The following is a 19042-nucleotide window of genomic DNA, read 5'->3' as shown; positions in this document are numbered from 1 at the left end:
CAGTGACCCGGGCAGCCTCGGCTCCACGTGGCGGGAGGGCTGGCCAGCAGCATGGCTGGCCTGGTCTAGACTCCAGCTCCCAGGCTCCTCTGGGAACAGAAGCACCGTGTGCCGGTGTGCCACAGCACTTCTGGCCAGGGCAGGACTCCAACTCCCAGGTTGCATTGGGAGCAATAGGGCCACCTTGGTGGGTGTCGTCGTGGGGCTGTGAGCCCCGAGACTGGTGGGGAGGCTGGAGAAGGCTGGACCTCTTCAGCCTCCTGTCTGCTACTGGCCAGAGGGCCATCAAATGGCCATGAGGCTCCGGCGCTTGACGCCTTTTTCAAATGGCTTCCCACCCTTCCTCCCTCAGTTCAGGGTTGGTGATGTGCTGTCACAACTTTCCTTAAGGGCAGCAGCATAGGTCCTGGATCTGAGGGGTGTGGTTTCCTGTGCTGAGGAGCACTGGATCAGGAGTCCAACATGGATCCAGGGGTGCTGAGAAAGTAGCAATGTTGCCAATGTGGGGGCAACATCGAGACAGCATCCCCCAGTGACATGGGGTGGACTGTATAAGAGCCCTGGTAGCGTAGTGGTTAAATGCCTGCACTGCAGCCACTCACTCACAAACCATAAGGTTGTGAGTTCAGTACCAGCAAAGGGCTCAAGCTCAACTCAGGCTTGCATCCTTCCAAGGTCGCTAAAATGAGTATCCAAATTGTTGAGGGCAATTAGCTTACAGTTGTAAGCCGCTTAGGAAGTGTCAGAATCCACCTTCAGTCAGTCATTCAGGGTGTATTCTGCCATGAGGTTTGTAGAGATAGATAGATAGATAGATAGATAGATAGATAGATAGATAGATAGATAGATAGATAGATAGATAGATAGATAGATCTTGTAGAGATAGATAGTTTGATGGATAAATAAACAGATAGATAGATAAACTGCAGAATGGGGGGTCAGGGACTAGGCTCTCACACACAAATAGGGATAGAGATAGATAAGCATATATAGAGAGGGAGTAGAGCTATAGATAGAAAGGCATTTTTGGGAAGGAGGACTGCCACCATGGGGAATGGGCCGGATGGTCACGCATCGCAGAGAGGCAGTTTTATGAGGGTTGGATAGGTAACAGATACCAAGATGCATACAGCCTTAATTCTCCCCTAGTTAACGGAACTAGGAACCAAATGGCAAACCCCCCTTCTTCCCCCCCTTCAGAACAAAGGGAGGAATTCTACATCAAAGGCTGACTAGAAGGAAAAGCAATCAAAAGGGGGGGGGTGTTCTGGGGGATTTTAAAGTGCTGGCTCTATCTGGAGTTCTCCAGATTCAGCAATGACGTGATCCAGGGTGCTTCTACCTTATCTTTTACAATAAACTTCTTGTTTTACATTAGTTTGTTGTGGATTTTTGGTCAGAGCAATCCCAAGTCTCACAGGAAGTGCTTAAGTGCACTGATAAGCGGTATAGAAATGTACTTCAGACACCAGCAAGGTAAATAGCACAAGTATTTTAATCTGGATCAGAAATGAACTGGAAAGCAGTGAAGATTTTGTTATTCTTGTTGTGTGCTTTCAAGTTGTTTTTGACTTATGGCAACCCTCAGTCAGGGCCTTTTCCTGGCATGATTTGCTCATAGGTTTGTCATTGCCTTAACCTCAGGCTGAGAGAGTGTGACTTGCCCACATTCACCCAGTGGGTTTCATGGCTGAGCTGGCAATTGAACCCTGATCTCCAGAGTCATTTCCAACTCTCAAACCATGCTGGCTCTCCAGTAAAGATTATACAATACTGGACTAATACAATTAGAAAGTCAAAATCCAGTCCCTGTTCTAGCTGCCATATTTTATACTATAGCTAAAGTTTCTATTTATTGGTTAGATCTCTCTCTCTCTCTCTCTCTCTGTTTGGTTATTTACAGTTCTTAATATTTTCCAGTTTGCTCTTGTAAATATACAGATACCAAAGTTCATTGATAACACCACTCTTTGCTTTAGAAGCAACTCTATATTTACTTTGGCTAAAGAACCATTATTATTTTTGTTGTTCTAATGGTGAAGGAGGAACTTTCCTGAGAACTTTTAATGGTAATAGCTGCTAAAACGTGTTTCTGTTCATTCATTCTTATCTATATATCCATATATCTATATACTGTATATAATTTTATGTGACTAATTTTAGTCATTATTGTTCATTCTGTTTCATACAACTTTTTGGTGATAATGGTTTTTTTAACACAATACCTTAGAGTGCATCTACACTGTAGAAATAAAGCTGTTAGACACCACTTTAAGTACTGTAGCTTCATCCTATGGACTCCAGGGATTTTACAAGGTCTTTAGCCTTCTCTGTCAAAGAGTGCTGGTGCCTCACCAAACTACAAATCCCAAGCTTTGTAGGATGGAGATGTAGATGCACCCTTAGTGTCTGTAAGGATGTAGATGCACCTTTAGTGCCTGAAAGGATGCACCCTTAATGTCTGTAGGTGTAGATGTATCCTTAGTATCTGTAAGGATAAAAGACAAGATATCTGTTTGTTTGTTTTTAAAAAGTAGGAAAGGTCTTCTTGTTGTTGTTGTTGTTGTTGTTGTTGTTGTTATTTTTATCCCGCCTCTCCAACACAATACATCTTATAGATAGAAAGAGTATCTGTGTTATAAATTAGGTTTATAAATAATACACATATATTTTTACTGTGTTATGCTTTTATTCGTGCTTAATTTGATTCATTATAAGCTGCCTTTGTGACTTTTATATGGAAAATTGTTTTAAACATATTACAACTAATAAGAAGCAAATATAATAAATATAATAAATGAGACTAAGAAAAGATAACATGTGTTATCTTATGTTAGATAACAGAGAGGATAAGTAGAGGAGCGTGGGATGATAGCTGTGCTACTTCTTCCACAAGTGTCAAGGAGATAATGGTAATATTTTGAAATACAGATACTGGTAATTTATTACCATGCCTCTAGTTAATATGAAGTTTTCTTGTGCCTGCTCTATGTGAGATATATAAACTACTTTCTGAATAGAAATATATACATTAAGAGAAAAGTACTTGATGACTCCAATTTTGCCTCCTTAGTGCTTAATGCACTTTAAAATCTAAAAGCCACCTTAGGGCAAGTTCACAATCTGATGACATCACTGATGATCTAATAATTCTGCTGATGCAGGCCTCCTATGAGCTTTCCCACTCACATAAGTAACAACTTCAATAATAACTTCTTCTTCATCCTCTTAGCAGTGAGGATGGCTTACAGAGAAAGGAGACTTCAGACAAAAACTGCTTTAGGAATAAGGTACAGTAACGTGATCTGTTTTAATAAGTTGGGTCCATTCTACATGTGTCATGGATTTAGGGAAGACATAGGCAGGGATATTAATATTAGGAACCATATTATCTGCCATAATGTTCATATTATATGTTTTGTATTTTAAATTACATACAGACATGTATTGTTATCTTTTGCTATTACTGTTAAATTGTTTCCTGCCATTTGAGCTTGTTACATTCATGCCACTGTTAGTCCACTTAACATGATATGCTTATCAGAAGTTTCATTCTGAAATAAAATTTTAGTGCCTATGTGACCTTATTGTAATATTTTCAAAAGAGAGCTATTCTCAAAATAGGCACTTTTTTCATTTTCTGGTTTTTGTTTGGACATTAAGAAACAACCTACTTGTTCCTAGCCCTTAAGAGGAAGGCAACCATGAACAACAAGCACAGAGCAATGAAGATGTTCTGCAAATGGTCTTGGATCAAAATCTGAGTTTTACCTAACTTCTGTATGACTGGGAAGTCAAAACGCCAACGCACTCCCTTCCTACAAACAATGAAGAGATCTGCTAAACAGCAAGTACCAAAGCTAGAGCCTCAGGTAAATAAGAAAAAAATGAATCTTTAATGAAGAGGTTAACAAATGGATTACATTGTTGCTAAAGATAAACTGATGGTACCTTGGAAAGTGAAATATTGCTATTTCATGAACAATATCATCCAGCTAGAAGCAGGGTATACTTGATAATATTTTACCAAATCCATTAGCATCCCATCTCTCCACAAGTAACCTTTTGCTTGCCCTGTTCCTTGGTTGCAGTTGAGCACAGAAACTCTAATGTGGATACAGAGGTCTTCTACTTATAAAGGCTCATGCTTTGGAAAAATTACTTGTTTCAGTTACACTTCCTAGAATCCTGCAATTGGCAAATCCATGCTGGTTCAGCATTTCTGGCAACTGCAAATCCAGAAAGGAATCATCTCAAATTCTACAAGGGCATCTCTCTTTACTTAAATAGAAGGCAGGACTAGTCCCTTTATCAAGGAGGGTGAGATGTCCAGAGAGGTGGTGGAGTGCACACTGCTGTCATGTTACAGCATGAAAATGACACAATGCCAGTTTCCTATTGTTGTTGTTATGTGTCTTCAATTCCAGCTTCCAACACCTCATGTGTTCAGTTGGCTTTCATGGCTGAGCAGAGATTCAGGTCTCCTGGAGTCCTAGTCCAGCACTCAAACCACTACACCACTTTGCTGTCTTGCTGTTTCATTTCAGACCTTACACTATATATATATATATATATATATATATATATATATATATATATATATATAATTTTTAATTTGGACAAGCACACCCCATTTAAAATGCATTTTTATTAAAATTGTAATATAATATACGATAGGGAAATATTTTCCACAAATGCTAACCATTGTAATGCTTTTATTACACTTCAAAAACAACATCACAATGAACTTGCAAAGTTTCAGCTTTTCAAATACACATAATTCTTGATTAGTCATGCCACTAACAATAAAATAAAAACGTCAAAACTGAGACTGGAAATAAAGAATTGCAGCTGGGACATCCAAACAACTAGATTCTCTTCCATAAAATCATTAATGTTCCTTCTCTCAGATTAGAATCTAAATGGTGTCTATTTCATTGCAGTATGGGGAAGCAAACCCAATGGTAGGGGGCAAGGGGATCAAGGAAGAATGTAATAAACAATTTTCCCCCTATATGTGGACTTAGCCATTCTAGCTGTACTAAAGCAGTGTGGACACCATGCAGCTCTCCAGATGAAGCTGAACTACAACTCCCAGCAGCTCTAGCTGGGTGATGAATCTTGAAAGTTGAAGTCCAACAACACTGGAGGTCTATATGATTCTTAAACCTTTCTTTTGGCTGAGATTAGAAAAAACACGGATTTGTGGAAAATATCCCTGGACTATAGTTGGTGAGATCATTCAGTAATTAATGTCCATTTGCTTTGTTCTGTCCCAAGTGTAAGGAGAGAGAGTAAGGTGCAAATTAAACACCAGACAGGAATAACGAGAAGAGTGATTTATCATCAAGCCTGTCCCATAAAGCTTGGGTTCTGATGTCACAAGCAAGATGGAAAGTTAGTTGTGGAAATGTGCTGGGAGGAGCTTCAATAAAGAGGGAGAAGAAAAATATATGGCAGAAGAAATGTAAATGAAATAATGGATGCACAACAAATTCAATGATAAATTATTTTTAAAAGGTTGTGTTTAAAATGTTGTTGTTATCTGCCATCCAGTTGACTCAGACTTATGGTGACCCCATCATACAGTTTTATTGGCATAATTTATTCAGAGGAGATTTGTCATTGCCATTGCCTCTAAGAGAATAAAACCTACCAATGGTCACCTAGTGGGTTTCCATGGCTGAGCAGGAGTTTCTCAAAGTCCTAGTCCAACATTTGAATGGATACACTATGCTGTCTCTCTTTGTCCATTATATTTGTGGTTCCTTCTTTATAGGGCATTAATATATAGCATATTTTTTCACTTGTACAGTTATTCTGGGAAATTATTTATAGTATGTGTGCTAACCATAGTTTGACATGGTCTATGCAGAATATTCAGAGTGGGATGTGGTGGCTTAGTGGTTAATATGCCAATTCTGATCCATTGTCTGCTGGGATTCCCCCTCACTCTGGGTGGTTTTTATTTACATTTGCCGGGTCTCGATTTTGCTGTTTTTTCTGGACTGGTAGACAAACTTTCTTTACTTTAAGAGTTTCTTCTTTCCTATTGAGGTTGTTTAGGTGTTTATGGATTTCAGTAGCTTCCCTGTGTATTCTGACTTGATAGTTGTTGGCATAGTCCAAAATTTCTGTGTTTTCAAACAGCATTTTATGCCCAGGATGTTTTATAACATTTTCTGCTACTGCTGATTTTTCTGGCTGGCCCAGTCTGCAGTGTCTCTTGTGTTCATGTTGGAACACTGCATTTGGTGGTCCCTATGTAGACTTGTCTGCAGCTGCATGGTATGTGGTAAACTCCTGTGGCTGTGAGAGAGTCTCTCCTGTCCTCTTCTGAGCACAGCATTTGCTGGATTTTCTTGGTCAGTTTGTAGGCCATTTGGAGGTTGTGTTTCCTCAATAGTTGTCCTATTTTGTCTGTGACTTTGATGTATGGTAAAATACCTCCCCTTTGGGGTGTGTCTGTCTTCACCCCTCTGGGTTTTTCTGGGTCTGGCAGCCCTTCTGATGTCTGAGCTGGAGTAACCATTAGCCTGTAGAGTCCAGTCTAGGTGCTTCAATACACAGGTTAACGTGCAAATTGCTTCCCCTCAACCAACAGTATATATACCCCACTCTCTTCCATGCCAGCATTCTCTGAAGATGCCAGCCACAGCTGCTGGAGAAACATCAGGAAAAAAAACTCTTCTAGAACATGGACTCATAGTCCGAAAAACACCCAAAAAACAATGGATGCCGGCCATGAAAGCCTTCAACTTCACATTATGGTTGTTGTTTTGTGCCTCCAAGGCAAACTTATCTTGGGGTGTTCTCAGGCTGAGAATGTGTGACTTGCCTAAGGTCACCCAATGGAATTCCATGGCTGAGCAAGGAATCAAACCCTGTGCTCTAGAGTTGTACTCTCATGCTCCAGCCACTACACTACACACTGGTTCTCAAGTGATTCAAGCATTATTTTCATGCAGCTTTACATACCATGGAAATTTTGCTTTGACCCTTTTGTTCATAGCTATCTCATAGTGAATGGGCATATCTCCCTTTGGTGAGCAGCATCCCAGGGGTGGGGTCTACAGAACCCTTACAGAATGTATCACCGCCTAATTTGCTGCTTTCCCAATTACTGATGCAATTTGCTCACTCCTTGTGATTGCAAGCAGTTGCCAAGGTGTTCCTCTGCACCATAAAGTCCATTGTACCACAAGGCTATTGGTTACCAGACTGCAACAATTTTCAGGAAAGAATAAAACAGTGGTAGTCAGTGGGTACAAATGTAGTGCCCTGGTATGTGGGGGGAGAGCCCGTACCCCACATCAGAAAAGTACCCTACATCAGATTAGTTAAGAAGCAGATTGGTGTAGAGTTGGGGTATCTTGAATCTAGGGATGATTCGTTCTACAGTTCTGGTAGCTGATTTGGTGCTTGGGAGCAATAGCCACAAAATAGGGATTAAAAATACATATTTACTTGACTCAAAGTTAATACTTCTGCTTTAATGAATAAAATGTTAACACTGTAGCCTATAATGTTCAAAACAATACAAATTCATTTAATAGTAACATGTATGGTTTGTCCTACTTTAATACCTGCAATTCTGGGGAATAAAAACTACATGACAGAATCTATTTTACACTCTGAGGTTTTTTTAAATTTGTTTTAAAAAACCCAGTCTATGACACTTTTATGTCTATATATTATGGGAATTATTAATTATGCTTCCCAGCTGGGAGATCCACAGAAAGTTTTCCTGCCTCTTCCTCCATCTTTGGTTCCTCCCTTTCTGCCGTTTTCTTATGAGATCTGCTTTTGGGAATACGCAGTTTTTCTCTTTCTCTCCTCTCTTTCATCCCTTCAGGTTCCTGAAAGAAAAAATGATAATGAAAAATAAGAATATGTGGAGGTGGTGCTACCATCATCCATAAAGACAGTGGTCATAGAATTATTGAATTATAAAGTCCAACCCCCTGCCATGCAGGAAATCACAATCAAAGCATTCCTGACAGATGGCCATTCAGCTTCTGTTTAAAGACTTCCAAGGAAGGAGACCCAACCATGCTCCGTCATGTTTTATTTCAAGAGAGGAAGGGGGAGTGATTTTTTTAAAAAGCACATTGCCTATCTCTGACTTATCAGTCTTAATGTAACTAAACAAAATTAATCCATCAGCAAAACAATGGGCTTCAGCTACATCTGAGTGGGTGGCTATACACCCACATAAATGGCTCTGATGGAAATAAAATGCTGGTTTTCAGCCTAACATACTGTCCCCATCCTCTCTCACTAAAGCTGGATTCCTAGGGATGACTGTTGCAATGAAGTTCTCAGTGAGTTACTCCCACTTAATACATGTGAAAGCGAAATGGCAATTGGGGGGATTTACTGTTGTTAACTGCCATCAAAACTGACCTCAGTGTATGACAACCCTATGAATGAGAGACCTTATCTTAAATTGTTGATGTTGCTTTCTCCAATTTTCACACCTCCTTTCCCAAGTCTGACTTCTTGACTACAGCCTGTATTTTGGTTTATGACTGAGTTAAGAAATAAAAAATATTTAAGTATGTTGATGTCTTCATAATTCACTTTATATTATTATTATTATTATTATTATTATTATTTCTCTCAGCTTTAGAATTCTGTATGTAAGTCATTTATAGTAATTATTTGTAATCATTTTTCTTTTCTTAATGTTCAAGCATAACTGTGCTTTCCCACTTTCTTAACTTTCATCATTAGTTGTTACAAGTCTTTGCTATTTTCTGCTAATAATGTTGTAGTGGGGCAATAGGGATAGCATTCCTAGAATTTCCATCAGTTTACCTCTGCATTTGTTAGCAATTAGCTGTCACTGTAGTGATTATCAGTGAATATGCTGTCTGTTAGTAATCATATTTATTTTATAGGCTTTTATTGTATTGTTTATTGTTTTATACTGTTGTTACTGATCTGGCATATCTATGAATGGCAGGATATAAATGGAACTACATATAAATGGAATTACAAAACGGAGTTGAAAACCATCCTATTCAGAGAAGCCTTCCCAGGCATCGCATAATTGTCGCTTACTATCTGATGTTCTGTTGTTGGCTGTTTATCGATCCATTTCCTGTATTGCTATGTACTGTATATGCATTATCCTACTAGTGAGTATGTATTTTCCCTGGATAATGATTAACCTTCCATTTTGAAGCCATGCCCTCCCTTCAGTCCATCTTGGTCCAGGCCTCGGAGGTTGAGAGGAACTGCTGGACCTCTTACCCTTTCCCGTCACCACTCCCTTCTCCTGTGTTATGTCTTTTTAGATTGTAAGCCTGAGGGCAGGGAACCGTCTAACTAAAAGGATTGCATGTACAGCGCTGTGTAAATTTACAGCGCTTCATAAATAAAGGTTAATAATAATAATAACTACATAAAATAACTGAATAAATATTCATTTGGCAGTATATATGCATTGATACAGATGCATTGAACAAAGCAGTAATTAGACCTATTAACACTTCACTGCTTTGAATGAGAATAATTTAAATCACTACATAAACAATGCCATAAGATTCAACTAGACTAGCATACACGAAGCATACATTTGACATAGTTTTCTTCAGTGCTTTTATGCTTTTGAGAAATGAATGTTACCTACCAAGGAAACAGAGCGTTTGTTTTTGAAATGCAGTTGCCTTTCAAAAGATTCTGAAAACTCTTGGATGGAGTTTGATCTACTGTTTGGTCCACTTGCCGGCTGGGCAGAACTACCACTTGAGGATTTTTTCCGAGCTTTCATATGACAATGACAATTTGTATCTTGGTCTTTTCGCAATTCTTTCCCACCCTTCAGGTGGCCTGAAGATGGAATCTTGGTAGAACCATGAAATTTTGTCATGTGGATAGCAGAAAGCTTCGCCTGTGGGGGAAAATAATGACGCTTTATTCAGTTAAAATTTTAAATAGCCTTTATACAGAAATCCATCACAAGATAAAGGACTATTAATAATTTTCCTTATGACATGTTCCACCTATGATAAAGAGTCGTATGTGTTATATATATATATATATATATATATATATATATATATATAAAGATATTTATTCAAAAATAAAAAACAATTATTTCTTGAAGCTACAATTTGTCAAAATGGAAAAACCTCAATTGATTAATTAACATATATCTTACATATTATCTATTCTATTTCATTTATTTCAGTTTTTCTATGTACTTCTCATCCATTCTCACTGACTAGCTTACATATTCTTGTTTCAATTACTTTCTCACATTTTCTATTGCTTTTTCTACTACAGTGGATCCTTGTTATACGCTGGGGTTTGGTTCCAAGATCCCCCGCGTATAACAAAATCCGTGTATGCTCAAGTCCCATTAAGTATAATGACATAGCAAAATGGTGTCCCTAATAAAAAATGGAACATCAAGGTAAATTTATACTTTTTGGAACATTTTCAAACCGTGTATGCTTGAATCCGGGTATAAAAAACCCGTGTATAAGAAGGACCGACTCTATTTACCTTCCTCTCTATTCCTTTATTCCACAGTTCCCTATTTCTTTATTTTATTCCTTTGTCATCTTCTTGTATCTTTTCCTCTCTTATATATTGTTTACATTTGGCCAAATATTTTTCCAGTAATCTCTGACTTTTTCTTCCATTCTTCTTCTATTTTTTTATGATTTATTTTTATCCAATTAGTCAGTCTGTCCATTTGCATCGTATTAAATAATTTCAGCAGCCATTCTTCATTTGTCAGTACTTTTTCAGTTTTCCATTTTGGGGCGAATCGAATTGGATTCTTGAATCTGTTATCATGTATAAGATTATTCTCCAATTCTCCCTTTCAAAATCTTTCTCTAACACTGCTGTCATGTTTAATAAAAAGAGTTCAGGTTTCAAGGGATATATTCTTCCAAAGATCTTTGTTATGTGAATTTGAATCCCTTTTCAATATTTTTTTAGCTCACATACAATTCCACCACATGTGATAAAATGTACCTGGTTTTTCTTTACATTTCCAGCAATCTCCTTTATCAGTTTTATATATCTTATCTAATTTGTTAGATAAGTACCAATTATTTAAAGACCATCTAGGTATTAGGTTTACACTTTATCTTATTAGATAGTCCTTAAAATAAATTGTATATGTAATGACTTTTAATAATCCCCTTCTCCTGTGGCAAAAATGTAGCACTTTTAATACGCTTAACATCCATTCCTTAAACTGTTTTAAAACTATTTTTAAATTATTATTTTAAAATTAACAAACTGGATTGCTTTTGTTCATCAGTTTTTTAGTTTAGTTTTTATTCTTCATTTTACGATTCCATTTGTTATTTATATAGAGGAATATTTTTGACAGACATTATTCATTCACCAATATTTAGTAATAAATGTTTTAGTATTTATTCCCAAACTTTTTGCAGCTCTCTGGATGCAAGTGAGTTTTAATTATCATTTTTGAGGAAGAAAGCAAAGTGGTAGAAAGATGACAAGCTGGGAAGAGAGGGAAGTAAAAAAGACAGACAAAATAAACAATATGGAGATGGCTGAGGGGGGCAGACAGAGCTGAACAGGCAAAGATCCTATCCATGTTTATGCTGCAGGACCCATCAATTTTAATGGAACATTTTCTTTAGAAAGTGGTGTCAAAGATGGCAGCCACTCTCAAACCAAAAGCCAATTTTAAAATGTGTGTGTCAGCAGAAAACAAAGAAATGAACTGAGCAACAACACCATATATACATTACTGTGGTGAAGAAGCTTAGAACATGCCATATTCTTTCAAATGTCCTGTCCAACAATATTTTTTGATTGACTATTTCTGAAGGTCTTTCAGGACCGCTTTTTCTGTTAAATTAAGTTCTAGCTGACAGCACCTCCTTGTCATCCCCTTTGAAAAGGCTTATTCCTGTCTTCCAGCTCCTGGATTCAAAAATACAGCTCATCGCCTTTGTTTAGGCTTCTTTTCTCTCTAAAACTCTGAGATTTGGTTTATCAAGTGTGATGGTATCATTGGTGTACTGTACAATGAAATAGGCATATATCTGGATTTTGAAATGGATGGGACAGATATGTTACATAAAGTTAAGGCTGTATCTGTGCTGCAGAATTAATGTAGTTTGAAACCACTTTGACTGCCATGGCTCAGTGCTATGGAATGTTTGGGTTTGTAGTTTTGTGTTATATTTAGCCTCCTGTGTCAGGGAGCTTTGGTGCCACAACAAACTACAAATCCCAGAATACAAACTACTGATCGTTGGAATTTCCTCTTCCACAAAGTTATTGAAGATACAGGAGTAGTGGTATCATTCAGCTCATTTGCATAGACTCTTTGGAACTGGTTGTTAAAATTATAAGATGTTGTAGAGGCTGGGGAGGTTAAATGAGCATCCAGGAGTAACAGGAAGAGACCAGAGTGAATGAGAAGGACAGAGAGGTGAGAGCAGGGGTCGGCAACCTATGGCCCGCAGGCCGCATGCAGCCCGCCAAGGCCTAGGGACCAGCCCCAGCCCGGCCCTGCCGCAGATTGCCGCCGGGGCCTTTGGCCTCTGGCGCAGGCGCACGGGGCAAGCGGCGGGCAAGGGGGGCAAGGAAGAGCAAGTGGAGGCAAGTGGGGGTAAGGGTGAGAAAGGGGGCAAGGGGAGCAAGAGGGGCAAGGAGGAGCAAGGGGGAGCAAGGGGGCAATTGTCTATAGAAGCCTCAGAAACATGCATTTATATTAACATTTTTTTAAAAAATCAGCAGATTTTTTTTGCGTGTCCTCCATTTTCTTTAATTAAAAATTGTCCTCCATTTTAAATTTTTGTCCTACATTTGTCCTGGTTTATTTATTTATTTAATTTTTTAAGAAATATATTTTTTTATTTTTTATTTTTTTTTTTGCTTTGGCCCCCCGAGTTGTCTGAGGGACAGTAACCCGGCCCCCGGGTCAAAAAGTTTGCCTACCCCTGGGTGAGAGGGTCAGAGGGATGAAAGGTCTGGATCCTCTGAAGCCCTGCGAGAGAGCCTGGGATGGCAACCATTTGCCAATTATTTTGAATGATGCCATTGCACATATATGTGCCCTCAAATTGCCTGTTGACTTATGGCAACCCCATTAATTTCATAGGGTTTTCTCAGGCAAGGAATAATCAAAAGTGGTTTTGCCAATTCCTTCCTCTGAAACATAGCCTACAGCATCTGACATTTGTTGCTGGTCTCTCATCTAAGTACTAACTGCAGCTGACCATGTGTAGCTTACAAGATCAGACAGGAGCCGTGTCCAGTTTTTCACCATACTAACAGAAGCAGATGATGAATGTGGGGCACACAACAACAAAAGACCTTGAACATCCAACTATTTAAAAGCAAGCATCCACCAGTGCTACACTCTTTCAGATCCCACAGACTACATCCAAACAATTTTGAGATTCCACTCCTGTAAGAAAGTAGGGCTGCATCCACACTGAAAAAGTAATGCACTGTGACACTACTTTAACTGCCATAGCTCAATACTATGGAATTCTGGGATTTGTAGTTTTGTGAGATATTTAGCTTTCTATGTCAGAGAGCTCTGGTATCACAACAAACTACAATTCCCAGAATTTCATAACATTGAGCCATGGCAATTAAAATGTTGTCAAACTGTATTATTTCTTCAATGCAAATGCAGCCTTGGAAAAAGTAATGAACAGCAGATCAGTCTTGTGACTTCAACAACCCTCTGCAAAGTAATAAGACTGGAAAGCCAAAGTAAAACCCTTCTGTGAGTTCAAAAGTAGAGCGGCCTGTCACAAAACTCTTTATATGGAGATCTTGTGTATCAGTTGCTAGAAATACGTTATCTATGTCCCACTCAGCCAAATTAGTAAACCACTTGCAGGTGTATTTGCATTTAGTTTTACTTCATTTTGGAAAATTGCTACTTAAATTTGGACATTTTCCAAATCTGTCTAAATCAGACTGATTTGTTCAGGATTTGTGATCTGAATGCAAAACATGCTCCTATTCCTTTCCTCTCACAAGTTTAACATTTCCCTTCAAGAATATCTAAGCTCATTAGGACTTTAAACTATTAAACATAGTTCTCAGTCCCAACTAAGGCAGGATACAAACAGGCAGAAAAAGGCAACGAGACACCGTCCCTGTCTTTCATGGATCATTGCCATGGTGACCACACATCACTGCAACAATGTGCCATGAAAAAGGAGTCGCAAAACTTGGCTCCTTTTCTGCTGCTACCAAGACGCCCTTAGCACCCTGGAGTGGTGTGGTGATGTTCCTTATGCACCATGCCATTTGGACGCAGTACACAAGGCACATCATTGGCTTGCACACTGTGTGAATGCATGCCAAAATTGGCCCCCAAGCTGGTGCTTTGCGCCAGTCTGTATCGGGCCTGAGTTCCAGTCCTTAGTCCCAACTAAGGCAGATCCACTAAGTCAATTGATTTTGGAAACTTTCTAAGTTTCTTTGATTACATGGTTCTACTTTAGTTGGGACTAACAGTTGCCTGTATGCCTTAAGCTTTTTTAATCATGAGGCCTCCTTGCTGTAACTAAACCTATTCATCACTCCAGCCGAACTTTCATTTTGGGCCAACTGAGATGTGGAGCAGTGACCAGAGAAGGCATGGAGCAATTCACCTTACTGCTGATCTCATACTACTGAGAATAATTGAGGATTGCTAAGGTGCCTTTTTCCAACAGAAACAAGACAGTGAGCAACCAAGGCTGTTTTTAAGACTTTTTCTGGTCTTATGAAAGTGGAGATTCTTGCTCTCTGAAGAGGTGTCAATTTCAGTAGAGTGTTAACACCAGCATATTTGGCCAGAATTGGGCTTGGTGCCAGGCTATTTTATGCAGGAGTCTATTTTGTGCCACTAAGAATTAGGGTTGCCAGAAAGAAAACTGAACAAGCAACACCTGCAGAAGTTCTCTCTTCTACATATCCATTAAAGATATAGTAGGTCTCTCCAGTTTTCAGTCTGACAGTCTTACTCAGAATTTTGATGCCATCACAACAGGTTCTGATAAGAACTTGGAAAAATTAATTTCAGGGGTCCAATTCCCACTGGTCATACTAGCAGATGGATTCTGGGAACTGTTGTTTATTCAAAGCATTAGTAACATGCATGAGAATTTTTCTTAAAAAAATAGAAATGTATGTGTCTAAAATTAATGTTGGATTTAAATATGGTATTTGTGGTAAGAAAATAGTTTGACTCATTTGACTTTATATTTTGTATAAATACTTGCACTATTGCTAAAAGTACAATACATTCCTACATCTAAAAACTTTATTCTAATAAGTAAAATTAGAATCTCATTACTGAAAAACATATGCATGAATGGGCATGTTTTCTCTGTTTGCCTTTGGGAAAATAAATGGGACAAGTGTAGAAATTGATGAGCTTTCAATAACTTGACAGTGTATTTGATACAGTGCTATGAGTAGTGTTCCTTTGTATAGTAATGCAAGCCTTTTGTGTAATAAGATGTTCGGTGAAGAGATGTCCTTGAATTCATTACACTGTCCTGGCCTTCAATGCTCTCCTTTAATAACTGAATCTAGAATGAGTAAAATTAAGAGATGGAAAAGATAGGCCTTTGGGGGTTGTAAAAGAGAAAAATAGTCATAAAATACAGTACCACACACACAAAACAGTGGCAGACGTGACATCATATATAGTTTTAAAAAGGATAGTAAACAGGAGATTGAAGGTGAAAGTTGTATTGTATCACAGTGCTACTGAAAGTGGTGGTCCCTGAGCCATTGGCTGCCAGTTCCTGGCCAGTTTCCTGGAAGGAAAGAAACAATTGTACGCTATGGGCACAAGTTTAATGTTGGTCCCCGACACGTTGGAAGAAAATAATTGCCAGTATCCTCCAGGCAGGATTATGGGAAATGTAGACCCAAACATAACTTCTCCAGTCTTTTCTAATTAAAACCAAGTGGGCAAAATCCTCTCTCACACAAACACAAGAATAAAATCCTAGTGAGAACTGCTGATGATGCTCAGTAGCCATAGAATGTTGCATCATCTATAAAAGAAAAATGGAAAACAGGGGAAGAGAGAGTTGCACTGAACTACCAAGGTTGTCTAGCTTGCAGAGTAAAGGGAAATATGTCTGTGTGTGCCTTCAAGTTTTCTGTCTTCTTATGGTGACCCCATGAATTTCATAAGGTTTTCTTAGGCAAGGAATACTCACAGGTGGTTCCTCTGAAATATACCCTACAGCACCTGGTATTTGTTGGTGGTCTCCCATCCAAGTATTATCCAGGGCTAGCTCCTGATTAGCTTCCAAGATCAGGTGGCACCTGGTGCCTTTGCGGATGTTAGTAAAGGAAGATTCATGACAACATTTTGTTGCAGTCCCCCTTGCATATCATCTTGTGAACTTGGTAGTTCTATGGGCTACACACAGCAAGGAAAGAATTTCAACATACTCTGGGCATACAGCAGAAGGAAAGAAAAATATTAGTTTGTAAAAAAAAATTAAAAAGAACAAAGAAAAGGATGCCACAACCTGCTAAAAAAAAAGAAAGAAACGCAAGCAAGCATGATGGGGAGAGAGCATAGTGTGTCCCAAAAGCTATGGAATACTGTCGGACAATCACATGTTCTATGGATGGTGAAAAATCAAGAAAAAGAAAAAGAAAGACGATCTTCGATTATTATTATTATTATTATTATTATTATTATTATTATTATTATGCATTCTCTCACTTTGCCAGCCCAGGATGCTATAAACTCTTAAACCCTCTCATTTTACAGAAGCTTAATTAACTGAGGAGAGCCATCACTGGTATACTAGTTTGAGTGTTGGACTAGGACTCTGGAGACCGAGGTTTGATTGACTGCTTGGCCATGGAAATCCACTAGGTGACCTTGTGAAAGTCACACTCTTTCAGTCTCAAAGGAAGACAAGGCAATCCCTCTCTGAACAAATTGTGCCAGGAAAACCCTGTGATAAGTTCATCTTATGGTCATCATCCATAGAACATGACTTGAAGGCACACAACAGCCAACAAAATTAATTAGAGGACTGGGAACTGGATTGATTATGATTGGAAATTTTAAAAATCTTCCTCTGATCAACTAATTAACCATTAAAATCTGCATGTCTGTGAACAGACCTGGGAAAGTGTGTCACAATCTGATCACTGAGTGCTCATCCAGCCATGGTGTCTGCAAAGCGTCCATCTTCTGTAACTCCTCACAACCCCCTTCTTTATAAATGCAGCTTAAATATATTTTAAACATTTGATAGTTTAACTATCCTCCACAGGCAGACATAACTTCAAGGTAGCCTTTCAGGTCATAGGTAATCTTGTCTTAACTCTTCCTCCACCACAACTCAGATTCATAGATTCAAACAGAACATATCCTTTCAGATTTTTCTTCTGCTTTGCAAAGATAGTTCAAGACTGTAAAATGATGAAGGCATTCTCCTCTCTTAGTCCTGAGCTACTATCGGAGTTCTGTGAGTTCTGTATTCACATATTAGTTATTAATCCAATTCTGAAAAGTTACTATAGTGCTACCAGATGTGGAACTCATTTAAACAGCTTCAATCCAGAATATCCCTAATATACACAGTCCAATAGTCATTGTACAGCTATCCTTATCCAGGAATGAGACAATGCAATTCATGTAAAAGCAATTTTAGTATTCACATCTTGCTATGCGTATAGTAAAAACCAAAAGCAAACCCCATCTCACTGTTTAACTTCAGTCATAGACATGATGCATGTCACCACAGGTTTTATGTTTTCAAAGAGATCCTGTGTTGCTCCATTTCAGCACAAGAAGGAATAGGGATGGGGAGAAGGAGGAATCTAGCAGCACCTTTGAGACTGATATACCCCGTATTTTCCGGAGTATAAGACAACTGGGCATATAAGACGACCCCCAACTTTTCCAGTTAAAATATAGTGTACTCACCATATAAGACTACCCCTCTTCCAACACACATCAAATAAAATTTTTTAAAAATCAGATTTGATTTCAATATGGTAATTTTAATTCAAAGGCTTATGACATGCAGGTACTTAGTAGGAAACCTTGTTGTATACAAAGCCTGCTTGGATTGGTCAGTTCTCCCTGCCTGCCCAGTGCTCCCTGTCTCCAAGACTATCAGAGTGGTAGCTGCTTTCATATGATTGCTGCATATGGCGGCGATGCGGCTGTGGCTGTTTTTGAGCTCCCCCCACCATATTCGGTGACCGCAGATTCTTCAGTCCGACTCAGAAGTTTCATCACCTGCCCTATAATACGACACCTGGCGTATAAGATGACCCCCGACTTTTGAGAAGATTTTCCTGGGTTAAAAAGTAGTCTTAAACGCCAGAAAATACAGTATTTTAGAACAAGCTTTCATGGACTCTGGTCCACTTTATTGCTTAGTTTTTATGGATTCATAGTTTTTATGAGTTGTTCTCGCCACTGCCCCCCCATCTAAAAAGTTTTTTTCTCGTGTTGCTGTACTCACAGTCTTACCGGAAGGGAAGCTCTCCTTTCCTGCTGTTTCCTCTGTGCTCTACTCTCTTGTTCTTTTTCGTCTGTCACATTGTGTCCCCAGAAACTGCTCATCCATCTTGCAAAGGAGATATCATCGTCCTCTTCATAGTCCATGTACAGACGGGAAATATGTATGTGAAACAGCACTGCTGAATCAGAGCCACCCAATGATGAAGAAATAGTGCTATAATTTCAAAACTTCCCCTTTGAATCAGAAAGCCAAACACATAAGAGCAACCCAACAAATACACTTATCCAGTGTCACCCTTGGTCTTGTCTATATATGTCTAAACTAAGCCCTGATGATCTATTTTAAAAATTGTGACTTGCTTCTAACCTTTCCATTACAGTTATGCCCCAATGTCACATACCCTGCAGGATGGCAAGAGAACTGGGTTGCTTTCCCCATGTGCTTGCTCTGAGTGCACCAGTTGTCAATACCAATGCAGAATTGTCTACAGTAACATGCCTGGAAGGCTCAGGGTGTGATTTGGATCCAGCTTGTAATTTAGGGAAGCAGAATTGATGTATTGATCACTT

At 38.8% G+C, this 19042-nt stretch overlaps 1 protein-coding gene across 1 annotated transcript; it reads right to left on the bottom strand.

Annotated features, from left to right (window-relative positions):
- Window positions 1-7631: 7631 nt before the first annotated feature.
- Window positions 7632-18616, bottom strand: LNP1 (leukemia NUP98 fusion partner 1). Its single transcript, XM_042456649.1, has 3 exons — window positions 18482-18616; window positions 9638-9898; window positions 7632-7859 (listed from the first exon to the last, which is right to left on the bottom strand). Exons 1-3 carry the CDS (start codon window positions 18614-18616, stop codon window positions 7707-7709), a joined length of 549 nt encoding a protein of 182 aa, XP_042312583.1. The 3' UTR covers window positions 7632-7706.
- Between the last annotated feature and the right edge of the window lie 426 nt (window positions 18617-19042).

Source organism: Sceloporus undulatus, chromosome 3, assembly GCF_019175285.1.
Source record: "Sceloporus undulatus isolate JIND9_A2432 ecotype Alabama chromosome 3, SceUnd_v1.1, whole genome shotgun sequence".
NCBI lineage: Eukaryota > Metazoa > Chordata > Lepidosauria > Squamata > Phrynosomatidae > Sceloporus > Sceloporus undulatus.
Note: the sequence above shows the minus strand (reverse complement) of the source record. Positions and strands in the feature narration are given on the sequence as shown.

Bases quoted from the DNA above. Each gene is read 5' to 3' on its own strand.
- LNP1 (XM_042456649.1), bottom strand. From the start codon at position 18,616: ATGGACTATGAAGAGGACGATGATATCTCCTTTGCAAGATGGATGAGC. The intron at 9,899-18,481 runs GTAAGACTGTGA...TTTCCCCCACAG, and splicing joins AAAGGAGAGCTTCCCTTCCG to GCGAAGCTTTCTGCTATCCA. The intron at 7,860-9,637 runs GTAGGTAACATT...TTTTTCTTTCAG, and splicing joins ACAAACGCTCTGTTTCCTTG to GAACCTGAAGGGATGAAAGA.